We start from the raw sequence: 14820 nt of genomic DNA on the forward strand, positions 1-14820 counted from the left end.
GCTGGGGAAGCAGGGGAGGGTGACTGGAGGCAGGGAGCACCACGTGCATGTGCATGCATACATGTACACATAAGCCAAACAGCAGTGGAGAGTAGCTCCAGCAGATCCCTCCAGGTAAGTCTATGGTGGGGAGGGGACAGAGGCAACACATTGGGAGAGCAGGGGGCCCAGAGGGAGAGCAGGGGGGTATGTTCCTCCCCCCCCCCAAGGTTTCTGCACATAATGGTGCATGGGGCTGCAGTGGGGTCAGACCAGCTCCAGGCAGGAGCCACCTCTGTGACCCAGAGGGCAGGACCTGGTGCAGGATGGGAGTGCCATCATGGCTAGCAAAGTAAAGCATGGCAGCAGCAGCATATTGTTGTTCCCCCCTCACTGCTAGGTGGGCAGGGGACACCTCACCTTGGCGACCACAGAGCTTGGCGCACAGCTCCCTCCCATGCCAGGTCCTGCCCACTGGGCTGCAGAGCCCCTGGGGGGAGAGGGCAGTAGGGCAGGGAGCCCCAAGACTCCAGCAGGCAGTCTGCATCCTCCCCACTCCCCCACAGGCTCTGTTCTGGCTGTGATGCCTGCAGTGGGGGAAGTGGGGGAGGAGCTGGGCTCCATGCTCCCATGGGTGGTAGCTGGGGCTTGGCCACTACTGAGGGGTGCAGAGGGCTGTCGGTTGCGAAAGAGGGGCCATGCTGAGGAAGTGGGTTCATAAATGGGGTCATGGTGAGGAAAAGTTTGGGAAGCACTTCTGTAAGAAAAGACTACCAAAAACTAGTTTCAATTCCCCAGTTCTGATCAGGTAGCAAGCCCTAGTCTTTGACTTGACTATGCCTGAGTTGTTCAGCTAGCTCCATGCATTCGTTTTATCCTCTTTATATTGAACACTAATATCTTTTTTGGACTAAAACCTGAAAAGTGCAAACCATTTTCAACTATAGCTCAGTCAAAAGAGAAGTTAGTGCCAGAACTCCAGTTTTGCAGAAGTGAAGTCCATTGCCAGCAATGCCATTAAAGGGAGCACCAGCATAGGCATCAAAAGTGCACTTCCAGCATAGCCACTCTGTAGGAATGGGCAACACGTTATAAAATTAGTCTCTGGAATAGATTATCCTAAATCTAGTTTCAGAGAACCTGCATAAATAGTCATGTTAACATACAAAGTCTGTCACAAAGTCTTGAGGATGTTGCAATGAATCATCAAACCGGAAACGTTTAGAGACCGTGCTGCTGTCCTCTGGAATGTTTTCTTTATCTTCTCTGTTGCTGCAGGTACCATTACAAATAGATTTTGTATTCTTCTCCTCTGAACACCTTGCTGTATGGTCTGGTATCAGAAAAGGACAGGAATTTTCTTCAGGACTGTACAGGAGTATGAACTCCCCTTGCTGCAACCAAGAATGACAGAGACAAGCCTCTGCTGTTGGTCTTTCCCTTTAAATAGAAAACCAAAAGCCAATTATTTATTTTATAAGTATTCACCCCAATGAGATGTAGAATTTATTTCAAAATAAAAATATGCTTAGAAACATTTGCAGATGTCCCAAGTTAGCAATTTTGAACAGCAAAGTCTTAGTCACACAACAGGTGGAAATGCTAGCTCACATTGCTGACTTTCTACAACCTTTCTACAGAAGAGGACATCAAATTCTTTTCCGTCTCAGGCTACAAAGCCTGAGGTGGTTTTATTCACTGTGCACTTCATGTCTGCCAGAGAGGACTCATTTAGCTTCCAATGCCCATTGTAGGATGGGTTGAAAGGTTGAGTTTTGACTCTCCTATATAGAATCTAAAAACAAAGGATGAAAAAGGAGGTCTGGTTGAAGGGTTTCAACCTGGAAGAGATTTGTTCAGTCCGGATGTTAAAAGTAAAAGAACCGGAAACTTGTTCAAAGGTTTCAGACTTTGATACGTTTATGACAATAAACCAATGCCAGAGTCCAGCAAGTATAACCCTGCAATGTTCTGTTGCCACAGGTAGTAAAAGTTGTGGGGGGAGAAGGGATGGAAAAAGAGGACTATAGTCAGTCCTCCTCTTACCTCCTCTAAGGGGGCACGTGGTGTACACATGTACATGCAGGCCCTACAGATTCTTCTAGCTAAAGGAATCAGATCTCCAACATAAAACAAATGCTCACTTACAGTGGAATGATGCACGACACATGATTAAAATATCCATAGCCTGATTTTCATATTCCAAACTTCAGACTGGGTTTGCAGAACTAGCAGTTGTCACACATTTTTTCGATTTGCCAGCTGAGCAAATCTGATTTAGAAGCTACAACTCCTTTTTCAGAATAAAACTACTCTTAAATCCAGACAGCATCCTACCAAATGAAAGTCAGTTTACTACACTGGCAATTTTTTTTGTCCAGTGAGACTATGCAGTAATTTATAATTCAGTTTTAAAATAGAAGTTTGATACAAAACTAATCAGATCTCACTATCAGGTCAACTCAGATTTCCTTTTTCATATATCATAATGTAGAAACCAGTATCTTTTAATTTTAAATGGGTACTAGGAATATTACATTATTTACACTACAAGAGCACCCAAGTCCCCAATCAGGAAAAACCTAGGTTTAAAAAGTGTTATATACACACACAGGAACATACAGTCCTCACCCCAAGGAATATACTACCTACTCTGGATTTTTTACAAGAAGTTTTTGAATGAAGTCCTTGGCAGGCTGTGAAATAGACGCAAAAGTTTCATCAGAATAATCCACATTAACTTGGGAGATATTAAGAAAAGTTTCTTGCTTATCAGCTCCTGCAAATGGAGATTCTTGAGTCAGCAGCATATATGAGATTATGCCGATGTTCCTAAACAAAAGTACAAATAATTAATCTTTCATGTTACACGAGTGACAACAAAATGAAATCTCCCTATAATACCTGCTTCTGTGAGCCAGCTTTTCTTGTTATTCCTCATTTTGCTGACAATAAAAGAACTCAAACACACCACAGTTCTAAGCAGTTTGCTCACATACATATGTGAGGCATGGGATAAATTTCCTACTGTTTAATTTGGAACTTAAGACAGTGGCTCTCTTCCTCTTTAGACTCTAGGCACCCCTCATTAGTAGGGATGTACCTGCTCCCAGGAGGCTGCTTTCAGGTGGCTCATGAGAAACTCACCAGACCGGAAGAGGGCTCAGTCTAGAATTATATAAGCCCAGAGCCTGAGCCGGTCAGGCAGGCTCTCCCTGGCACCCACAAAGTAAGGAGCTCCTGGCAGCAGGGCTCCTGAAGGGACTCTGCTTTATATCAGTAACCCTGCAGGCCTGGGAACAGATGAAGGTTACCTGGGCAGAGGAAGACAGGGTTATACAGCAAGTGGCCTTTGTTTTATTTTAAACTCCCAGAGAGTCTGAGGGGTCTGCCAAAGAGCTGAGTTACTTCCTTTTTTATTCAAGTGGTACTGATGGTTTAGCCCTAAGCCCTACTGTGGCAGGCTGCTGGCCTGCTTAGAGAACTGGTAACCCAGGAGCCTACAGACTGTGGGTAGGAGCCAGTAAGGGGTCAAGGAGCCTAGAGAAAGGCTGAGACCCAGACCAGAGGCTCCCTGGGCCCAGGGAAGGGCTGAGCCAGACCAGAGAGCCCACATGCCCAGAGAGGGTGCTAAGCCAAACTAGAGGGTCCCTGAGCCTGGAGAGGGGCTGCGTGCAGGACCAAGGGTCCAAGAGCCCAGAGGAGGGGCTGTGTGCAGAACCAGGGGTCCAAGGGCCTACAACAAGATGGTATAAGGGACTAGGGGGTCTAAAGTTCCAAGGCGGCATGATTATTTAAACAGAAACAGTTAACATCAATAGGAAAGAATAGCCACAAGGCTTTGGGTGCGGTATAGGGGAGGAATGGAGCCACACAAGCCTCCTCCACCTGCCAAAAAAGGGCACTTTACTTTAACTTCGGCACACCCCAGTGCTGAGCCCAGCACATGCCCAAGAGAGCACTAGTTTGACCCAGGGAGTGTTCCCAAGAGCAGCCGATATCGATATTGTTTATTATTCCATTACAATAAACATTATTATTTATTACTATTACTACCACCACCATGACAACCAGACTTACAGCAAATAAAAAACAATTTAAAAATACTTACCATATATCTGTAGCTGTGGTGATTGGATCGTAGTTTAAGATTTCTGGAGCTGGGGGGTGGGGAAGCAGAAAAGAGTGAAGTACACAATTAAAATATTTATTGCTTACATGTGTAATATGTAAATGCCACACTAAGAGTGAAATATATTTCAATCTAGGAAAAAATTGCAAAAACCCAATCAAGCTGCAGGAAAAAAAAGTGCTGTCCTAACCTGCTACACTAATGTACTATGGCGCAGACCAAAAATGAAGTTAGTTACAGGTTTCTAAAGAGACTGGATGTTACTTACTCACTTTAGCTTAAGAGTTACAAGATTAGATTGGGAATTTCTGCCTAGAGCCACCTGCCCTCTCTGGAACTGGATGGACAGAACCATGAGAGAGAGAGAGAAAGAACTCCACTGTACTCGTGCTGCATCGCTGATTACTATATCAGTTTGAGGAGCATTAAGTGCATTCTAGATCCATACGAGCGCTGTTCTAAACCAGTTCTGTCAAATATCTTCTAGATGCCTACATCAAAATTCTTGGTACATTTCCAAAAGCCAGGCATTCTGGGAGATCTCAAAAAGGCTGTCAGGGTGTTATGCAACAGCACTAGGAAAACTAACTGAATTAGTTCTAACTTGAGCACAGAGTAGCATTAAGTTGGTTCAGACCAAGCTGTTTTTTTAACCCTACTGGAAGCCCACTCTATTCCAACTAATCCTTAAAATACTTGTTAAACCTGTCTGACCAGTTCACAAGTCTTTGGGGGCAAAGATAATTTTTTCTATTCTGTGGTTCCAGCTTATCTAAGATCAGTTTAGCTGAACCAAGTTTAAAAAAAATCAACCTCTCTGTCTCAGTACATTTATCTTAAAACCTTGTTCAACACTGGAAAAAAAAATTAAGAGTATTTTGGGCCTGTAATAAACAATAAAAGCCAACATGGCTGAACCAACTTTAGAGTTAGTTATAAGGAAGTTCCACCTCTTCTTCTCCTTCCCATCCACGCATATAGTGTAAGGACACTCTAATCAGTAAGATTATAAACTTGCTCGTTAAATTCACACCAATTTTCAAATTCAATTGATTAGTAAGGAGACGTAGTCATACAGAGAATTAAGATTCTGTAGACACATTTTCAAAATGAAACACTGTTTTAAAAAGCACATGGCTGGACCCTCATATCACACCTAATTCTAGTGCGCACTTGAGTATTTTTAAATTCACTTCAGTAATGATTAAGCTGGTCCATGTACCCCTAAGAACCATCCAAAAAGCAACATGTAGTTATCATTAGGAAACAAACAACACTAAAGATCCAAAACCAGCAGGAAGGTGAATGACTAAACACTGTACATTCTGCTTTCACATTCAGCGAACTGTTCTACTTTCATTTGCATACAAGAAATATAAAGAGGAAAAAACACTTCTCCATACCTAGATAGTCTATGGTTCCCATGATGTGTCGCAGTTCACTAGCACTCTCAATCTTCCGAGACATACCAAAATCTACAATTTTTACATCACCAAGAGGATGCAAACTGCTCAACAGGATGTTCTGGGGCTAAATAGAGAAAGATAGCCATTTAGTCTTTAATACATTACAATTTTAATTATACTCAGAGTTACCGATACTCATGGAATGAAATATAGTTTATATTTATTAGCAACCAGAATTGCATTACAGACTGTAAAGTCTGAGCGAAGCTTCTGTAAAATTCCCTGCAGCTCTCTTTCTACTAAAGATATACAAGCAGCAGAAAACATAAGACTACTGTAATTATGTACATTTCTCATGGGTTTATACTTTCTGCATCTGGATCAAAATAAAACATTTCAATTCAACTTTAACACCTCTTCTAAAATGTTTTAGTCAAGGACCCAGAGGAACAGACTTCCACCTTCAGTTTCTCCTGTGCAAAATGAAGTTTATTTTCTACCTGTGGGGAATTTTACCATCTTTATTTTTCCCTGAGCCTGAGGAAGGGTTTGCGCGCCTGAAAGCCTGCAAAGAAAGATTTTTTTTTGCGATTTCTTAGTTGGTCTAATAAAAAGGTATTATCTCTGAACCAAGAGTTCTAGAGTCCTGCATTTCTTTTTGTCTCAGAGCAACAGGGCTACCAAATACATCCTGTTCATTTTTTTAAAATAAAAAATTTCATGTCTTTCAATGTCAGTATTAACCAGGGTAAATTATCTGAAATCTTACCTTTAAATCTAGATGCACAATATTATTCTCATGCAGACAGATGAGACCTTCAAGTATTTGTCGAATAAGTCTGGCTATATCACTTTCACCAATTCTCTCGTCTAGGTCCGAGACACACAAGTTAAAAATTTCACCTCCAGCAGCACTAAAACAAAATATATTAGATGTAATTCAGTATTTTTACACAAATATCAAAACTAAGTAGTGATAGGACTGTTCAGTAACTTAGAACATGATATTTGAACATTCGGAGAGAGAAAAAGTATAAATTTAGTAAAAGTACTTTCTCCAAAAGTAATTTAAGAATTTTTTAAAGTTAAATTTTAACCAATTTAACAGCCTGTTAAACTAAAGAAAAGGCAAGCAGCCATAAAATGCAACAGACAAAAATAAAAGGAATTTCATACCAGACAGTTTGGGTATAGATTCAAAAACAGAACTTGTGGCTGAATTCTTGGCATTGCTTTAGAAATGTCAGCCTCCCCCCACCTCCCCTTTTAATAACTTCAGTTATATCGAGCTATCAGTATGATCCAGCTTACACCTTGTCTTACGAAAAAATCAAAACAGATTTTCCTGAATAAGACAAAAGCTTCACGTAAGCCAGTTACAACTAATAATACCTAGAAAATAGTGACACCTGTTTAAGCGGGAACCTCTAAAAGCCAGAAACCTGCTCAAGCTGGAAAATGCTATGGTCCTAGCAATCTGGCCTGGGTGGTAGTGGCTGCCGTGTCCCCATTGCCACTCAGAATCCAAGCAACAATGGGGACATGGCACCCTAGAACTTGCCCCTGCCATGGTCTCCTGCATGGAGGCAAGTGTGAGGAGTTACATCAGGAAATGATTGTGGAGAACAAACCCCCATCATCCCTTGCCTCTTCTTGCAGGGAGCCCCTTTACTCTTGCCACCCAATCAAGGCTCTCCTCTCTCGCTGGTGTTCTAGCTGCAGGGGTCAGGCTTCTTGCCTGGACTGTCAGAGCACAGACAAAAGCCTTTCCTCTAGTCCCCCCAGGCAGCACTGCAGGGGTCCCCACCCGTGACCAGAATATCCAGCTGGCAACAGCATCACTGCCAACAAGCAGGACTTGGAAAGGACAGCCCCTGGATTCAGAACAGTCACCCCATGCCCAGTGGCATTTATAAGGGAGCCAGGGGGATGGAGAAGCTCACAGCAGGGCACAGGAGCTAGTGCCTTTATTTCTCCTATAAGTTTCACTATACTCCTATTTGATGCCCTTCCAGAGAAAAGAATATTTCAGTCAACATCTAAAAATACATAAAAGAGAGTCTGGAGAGTTGTTAGATGGGTGAAAATGTTAGAAGAAAATTTTCAGAGAAAGAACTAGAGACAAGCAGAAATGTTCACAAAAAGGAAGACAGAAAAAAGAGGTCTAGCAACCATGCAATATTAGATGCACTTAGTTTGTAAAATCAGCGTGACTGAAGTTCAGCCAAAAAATACCCTCTTCCAAAACCTCTGCCAACACAGATCAAACATCAGAGAACAACATCAACAAGCCACATTCCAATACACAACTTACCTAAAAGGAAAATTCATAAATCCTGCCAAACTTTAAACCCTTTACCTAAAAGCCAAGGATCTCTATGGAAGAGCCTTTATGTTGGCAGTACTCAAATAGTCCGATTATAAGCTACTTAAGAGATCCAGTCCTAAATTACTACCTATATCCAGACTTCTAAAAGTCTAGAAGTATTATTTCTGTTTTCTTCCATTATTTTCAATATGCTTAACTGTACCCATTATATTTTTTCAGATGTCATCCTATTTAAAAAAGATGAGACTGTATGAAACAATAAGAACATTATTTGAGTTTTGGCATACTTGCCTTCTATATCACTTGGTTATATTAAAAAACAAACAAACCATTAAAGCAGTTTATGAGATACACATGGTTTTTTGATTCTGGTCCATACTTTGAATCAGTGTCATTTGTTTTCTTATTGCATTTTGGTCATTCAGTGAGATTTCCTTACTGAATCAGTCCCCTCTGTTCTCTATTTAGTTTGAAATGCATGGATTTGAGAATAAGCTGCTACAGCTGCCAGGTGAACTTCAGTAGTCATCAAAATGGACATAATTTTGAAAGAGAAAAAAATCCAGAAGAGAAAATTGGAGATCCTGCTGTATACACATATTGAAAGTACAGAATCATGCTGATGGAAGGGACCTCAAAGGCACCTCAAAACATAAAGTTTATCCTAAAATCCTAATTCCAAAAAGCCTGTACCCTTTCCTCAGTATTGGAATAGGAGAAGTTAAATTTGGTATGATCTCTGTAACATCCAGTTTGGAATGCTGTTTTTTTTCACTATTATTTTTTACCAGTGACAATTCAGACCATTTCTACATCATTTGCAAAACATGCAGTCTCTTTAACAGACTAGGGCAGTAATTCTCAACCAGGGTACTGTGGCACCTTGTGGTGTTTTCAGATCTTTTCAGAGGTACCATAGGGTGCTGCACAATGTTAGCTCCATTAGGTGTGCAAATATGATTCAGAAAGCAAACGCAAAGACTTCAAATAGGAATCCATTGCGTTAAAAACATTGTCCTGTGGCAAAGAACTCGGACTGCAACAGAACACTTGCTCTATTACTTTTCTGTATTCAAAAATCAAGTGAAAACTAAGAGCTGACATTTTCCATGAGATGCCTTGAGTTTAAAAAGATTGAGAACTGCTGGACTAGAGGAATCTGCCAGCCTTGAGCTTCAGTGCAAGTAAGACTAGCGATACTGATGCATAATAGATGAAGAAATATTTACATCTGTAAAAGCGGCATAATTAAGAACAGCATAGCTTTCCTCACTTTATTTAGTGTGGGAAAGGGGACAGGATAACCTCACTCTTCATGTCCTCCAGTGACCTGAGCAGTAAAATGGGGACTTGATGCATCTAATGGGAAAAACAAGGAGAGACTGAAAGGCTTTCAGACCATAAAACTGTATTACTTTTGTCTGTCTTCTAAAGAGCTATATGGCAGTTTTGATAGAAATGGATGTAAAACTCTTATGGATTTCAGCAAAGATTCCAGAATTTTAAAAATGTAAACCATCCCTCACTTCAAAATAGTAATCAAACAACTGGGGTAAGTGCCTGAGAAAGGGAAATTAGAAGCTAAACTAAATTAAAAGCTTCTAACATATTATTAACAAAAGTAGCTGATTATGATAAGATATACTCTGTATCTTTGACTAACTAGTGACCAGAGTAGAACATACAGTTGCTGAACAGAAATAAGAGTATGAAGATACAGGCTTTTATCTTTGAAAAGGTAATACCAAGGGAAAGTTTAAAATCTAGAACTTGTCAGAACTTTCCTGTCTTTTTCTTTAGTTCAGAGTAAACCAAGGGTTCAGAACCCCTGGCCCACAGGCCAGATCTGGGCCACCAGTGCTGGGAACCCTGAGCCCTGCACACTAGATTGGGTGTGCAGGGCAGTGCAGCAGCTGACATATGGCTCCAGGACCCCAATCCTGGGGCATAGGATCCTGGGGCCCAATCCCTGCATGTAGGGCCAGGCAGGGAGGTGGAAGAGGCAGTGTAGGCCCTGGGGCCCAATCTGGGCACATGCAGTCTGATCTGGCCCAGAGACAGGCCCTAGGCCATTCACCTGGCCTTGGGGATAAATACTGAGCACCACTGGCTTAAACTACTAACATGTGGATGTGTTAAAATACTTTATCATCTAAACAGATTCTTTTATGAACCCAGCCTGACAGCTCCTAAACTGGCCCCCCCATAGGTGTCCATGTAGCATGGGTCCTGTGCATACCACTTGTGGTGTGTGGGTCCACTCAAGACCCAGGGCTGGCACTGGGAGCTGGATGATGTGGCTCTGTGAGCTGGCTGTATCTTTGACATCCTGGAACAAACTTAGTTTTGTTTTTTTCTGTTTAGTGTGGGGAAGTTTAATCTATTTGCTGCTGTTTATTTCACTCTAGCCATTTTTATTTCTAAAAATTTCTGCAAAGATGCACATATTTTTACACATGCACACACAAGAATGAATAATTTTGATATACGAAATATTAGAAGGATCTCATCAACTGTTTTCAAACTTGGATTCTTCAAAAGATGCAGCTAAATAATTTAGGGGATAGCTATTACTATGACTGCTTGGGTAACAAAATGGGAGTTGTATGCATTTAACACTTGCAAAAACCAGGCCACCAAACTCTGAGTGATTTCATTCTGTGAAAGAAAGTGTGGCTAGCTAGTTTTATTTTTGGGCAATAAAATAACACAGCAAACATGCATATAGAACCTAGCACCTTCCATGGTACCAGGCTAGCATGACAGCTTGTACAATGAAAAAAAAGATTTCCCATAAAAATAACCAAAATCCTTCCATGAACTGCCTCAGCTATACTCTGTTTGAATCTGACCTAAAAATATACTTACATTTTCAGCCAGACTGCCCGGTACCAATGACAGATATGGGTTTTTTTTTTAAAGTACAGATTTTTTTAAATTCTTTTGTTAAACATTAGCTTCTTTCCAATTTTGTCTTAAAAGCTGTTTGTCGCCATACAAAAACATAATGTTTCTGTTAATTTGGGTTTGGGAAAAATAAATATATTAAAAAATAGCAGAGGTAGGAATCAACCCTCCCTTTATGAATTCCCCAAATAAGATGTTCTCTTCAAATCCTAACTGCAGATCATTTGAAAGTTATTTTTAAATTGTGAAACATTTTTTCTTTACGATATTTAGGTTGAGGACATACAATGACGAAAGTTTCAAGTTTCCAGTAATTTTCTATTCTCATCTTCCCTAGCAAAATGTGTAGCTTAACACAATGGTGCCCTACCATCTATATAATAAAGATCCATTAATGCAGCCATATTAATTTGTCATTCAAATGTTCTTTCCTTTTCCTCACTTTTTATTATTTTAACTGTACATCATTAATATTATATATTTCTTCACTTTTACAAATTTTAAAGCATCCTTAGAATAGATGCTGGTCTCTTTTACCAATTGGTTTTGCAACACAATTTATCTCGCATCACAGTTTTTACAATTAATGCTGTTAGTCACCTACCATAAACAAGAATGTATACATTAGTAACGATGGGTTAAAATGACATGACAAGTGGTTTGCCTAGAAAATCCAGCCCCCAACAAAAAAACCGAAAAGCCCCAATCCTTCAAGACCTAGACACAGGTCTGTACGATATGGTACTGTTAAAAGAATATGTACAGTGTTGTTCTCCTTGTTGTATTCTATCAAATAATGCTAAGTAATCTATTATTACAAAAAACAAATATTTATTGCATACTTACTATTCCAACACTAAGATGATCTCATTTGCTGTTTCATAGACTTCATGGAGATTAATTATATGAGGACTAGATTTCGTTAATTCAAGAATTGCAATTTCATGTAAAATCTCTGCTTTACAATCTTGCCCTCTTCTCCTTTTCTTCATACATTTAGCTGCATATTCTTGGTTTGTGGATTTAGCTGTACATTTTCTAACCACTCCACATCTTCCTCTGCAAAAGGTAAAATTAAGATTTCTTTAAACGGAAGTTATAGCAAGGTGCAAACATTACACTTCTTCAGGTTTAGGTGGTCGGAAACCAGTCTATACCCATAACAAAACCGAAGTTCAGAGCGCATACACTAATTTAAAAATGGTGGAACCTGATCCAAGATAGACCTGGATGGAAGCAGTATCAGACTTAGGTGATTTAAGTTAAACCGGTCTATGGAGCTTCAGAACCAGATCCCCTCCTGACTCAAGGTAAGGCATAGTCGCCCAGCATACTAGAAGCCTTTGGAGCTCCCTCACTAACCTCCCTTCACAGGGTGGCTTGCTAGCTTCAGCTGTGCTCGGCTACTCTGACCTGTCAGCTGCAGGCAGGGGGAGAAACGAAGGGAATGTCTGTAGGGCAAGAACTTTCTATCTTCATACAAGTGTCTCTAGGCAGGGTGGGGGGGTAAGGGTAGGCTCAGTAGGGGCAGGAATCAGGCCCCTTGGAGCTCTGACAGGCTGCAGGCAGTGGTGGTGGGCACAGGGCATGATTCCAGAAATCACAAAATTCCTGCAGGCATGCTGGGTGCCTGCTGCCACTACCTGCATTTTACCAGGGCTACAGGGGACCCAAGTCCTTCCTTCTGCAGGGCCCCCTTTCTGTGCCACCAGCAAGGGGCTGTGGGAACCTGCTATTGAAGGGGGGGGGGGAGGGCTCCAATCCTGCTCCCTTGGGCTACACTGGGCATTGCTGAATAGAGGCTGGCAGGAGGTACATCATCCATGCAGCGGAGCAAGGCCAGGCTGAGCCAGCACAGCCAGCGTGGGCTCTGGGCTAGGGGATCCCCCCTATCACCTGCTGAATAGTCAGGGAAGCCCCATCCCCCATCATATGTATACAGCTTTCAGTAGCAACAAAGGGGTAAGAGAGGGGAATGGAAGCCTCCCCTTGTCCCCCAGATCAGTCCCAGCACAGCTGGGAGGAGCTCCCCCCCCACCCAACACTGCCCTTCTACAGAATGCTCCTGTCCCTGCTGCCAGATACAAGCCCCCCTGCCTGCTCGGCACATCTCACCAGCTGCTGCTGGTGCTGGGCTCTGGTGGGACACGCTGGGCTGCCTGACGGGCTTGTGCCAGGTGACAGGTACGGAAACATTCCATAGAGAGCACGATCAGGCTTCGCTGCCTGGCAAGGACCTTCTGGGCTGTCCAGCACATCTTGTCAGAGCTCAACACGAACAGCACCCAGTGGGACATGCCGTGTGGTTTGGGGGGGCTTGCACCAGATTGTGGGGATGGAAGTGATCCACAGAGGGATGGATTAGGCCTCTTGGAACACAATCTTTCCTTCTATGGAGACAGGGCCCCTCGATCGGCTGTCAGGTGCACACCGCCACTTCCCTGCTGTCCCAGCAGGCCCTGTCTTGCACCCAACCCTGGGCTTCTAGGGGAGCCCTGGGGTGGGGGAGGATCTCCATGGCATGCCCAGCAGCCCAGCCAGCAGCAGCAGGGGGGAAGACGTGCCATGCTGACCTCCCCCAGGCAGCCTGGAGCTAGGCACAGAGGAAGGTCTGCAGTAGCAATGGTGGGGTGGGGGGTGTGCCTGACAGCCAGTCAGGGATGCCCCCTCTCAGCTGTGCTCTGGCACACTGGGAGGCATGTGGGAGCATTCCTTGTCTTCCAGCCTCCACCAGTGCAGGCATTTGCATGCCTCCCCCCACCAGAGAGTGAATGTGTTTCATCTGCTCCAAATTCAACCTACACAGCTTAGAGAAACCTGCATAGATCAGAGACATTTTGCCTCAGGCTTTTTTGAATGTCTGTACTTAGCCTATGACAAAGGGCTTGCTTACTTGGGAAACAGCTATTTCACAATAGCTGCCCACTTATTCCACACTGCAAGTGCCTCCCATGGTTTAGCCCAAGGCTTTTCAGACGAGAACTGAGCTAAACCACACTAGGCCACTTTTAAAAGCAAAAGCAAGATATTAAGTAGCTCTTTTTAAAGCAAAATACATTATTTCATAAGAGCTTCAACAAGCAGACAATCCAAAATTAGTTACAAGAGTTATAGACTGACACTTCACAAATGCCCACAACAAACAGGTTAGTCTTCTTCTTGCACATTCTTTCCCAAAAGCTGCAACATTTTCAGATGCGGAAAAACTGATCATAAGTGACTGCTTAAGATAAAGAATCCTGCGTAACAAGGTTGCAGCAATGAAACAAGCCATATAAGCAACGGTGGTTCCTATAGGAACTGTTATGCAATTCTGAACAGCAAAGCATCCTATTGCAGCATCCTGCCATAGGTTGTACTAAATCTTAAATGTGATAACACTTCTCTAGTGTACTAACGTTACTTTGCAATCACAGGGCTTTTTATAAAAAAAGCCCAAGTGCTTCCATGACGCAGTTTAAAGATTATAAAAATATTTTTCTATTTGCCATCTTTAACAACCAAATCCTAAATATATTTTCTAAAAAAAAAAATCCATGGCTTCCATTGAATTATATTTAAAAGTGCTCCCCAACAAAGAAGGTCTTCTTGGGAAGAGCCCTTCCTGAGTGGAGAAAATTTTCAAAACAGAAGTTTCCTTCATAAACATTTAAATGTTGAAAACAGAATTTTGTGTATGCTGTATAAAGTTCTCAGGTGATTTGCTGCTTTTTGCAGTTGTTTGTTTGTTTTTTTTAAAGAAACAAAATCCAAAGTTGAGTGAAGAGATGAACTTTTTCAATGGCTAAATGGAGGCTGAGGAAAGTCAACAGATGCACTCAATTTAGCAAAGCCAGGAAAACAATCCAGGAATCTTGTTATTCCTCTCAATTTTTGAGTCACCAGCCAATATGCCCCTTTTTGAATATAATAAGAAAGCAAAATGTGCCGTTTCATTTCCTTGCCAACTGTTTAAGTATGGAAACAAAAATGCATTTTGGCAAAGATATGTTTTAAAAAGAAAACCACATACTGTAGTTAAAAAGCCAAGCTGAACTTTCAGAAAGTTTGGGGGGGGGGGGGGAAAA

At 42.0% G+C, this 14820-nt stretch overlaps 1 protein-coding gene across 1 annotated transcript in view; it reads right to left on the reverse strand.

Moving 5' to 3' along the window:
- Positions 1-648: 648 nt before the first annotated feature.
- Positions 649-14820, reverse strand: part of STK17B (serine/threonine kinase 17b) — a 23897-nt gene continuing 9725 nt past the window's right edge. The window contains exons 2-7 of the mRNA XM_019523125.1: positions 11600-11812; positions 6287-6431; positions 5515-5641; positions 4091-4139; positions 2632-2811; positions 649-1419 (exon numbers count right to left, since the gene is read on the reverse strand). Coding sequence (XP_019378670.1) covers positions 1137-1419; positions 2632-2811; positions 4091-4139; positions 5515-5641; positions 6287-6431; positions 11600-11812 — 997 coding nt within the window. The 3' untranslated portion in view covers positions 649-1136. The remainder of the gene's footprint in view (positions 1420-2631; positions 2812-4090; positions 4140-5514; positions 5642-6286; positions 6432-11599; positions 11813-14820) is intronic.

This window comes from Gavialis gangeticus, unplaced genomic scaffold (assembly GCF_001723915.1).
Source record: "Gavialis gangeticus isolate Ggan-Ray unplaced genomic scaffold, GavGan_comp1, whole genome shotgun sequence".
Classification (NCBI taxonomy): Eukaryota; Metazoa; Chordata; order Crocodylia; family Gavialidae; genus Gavialis; species Gavialis gangeticus.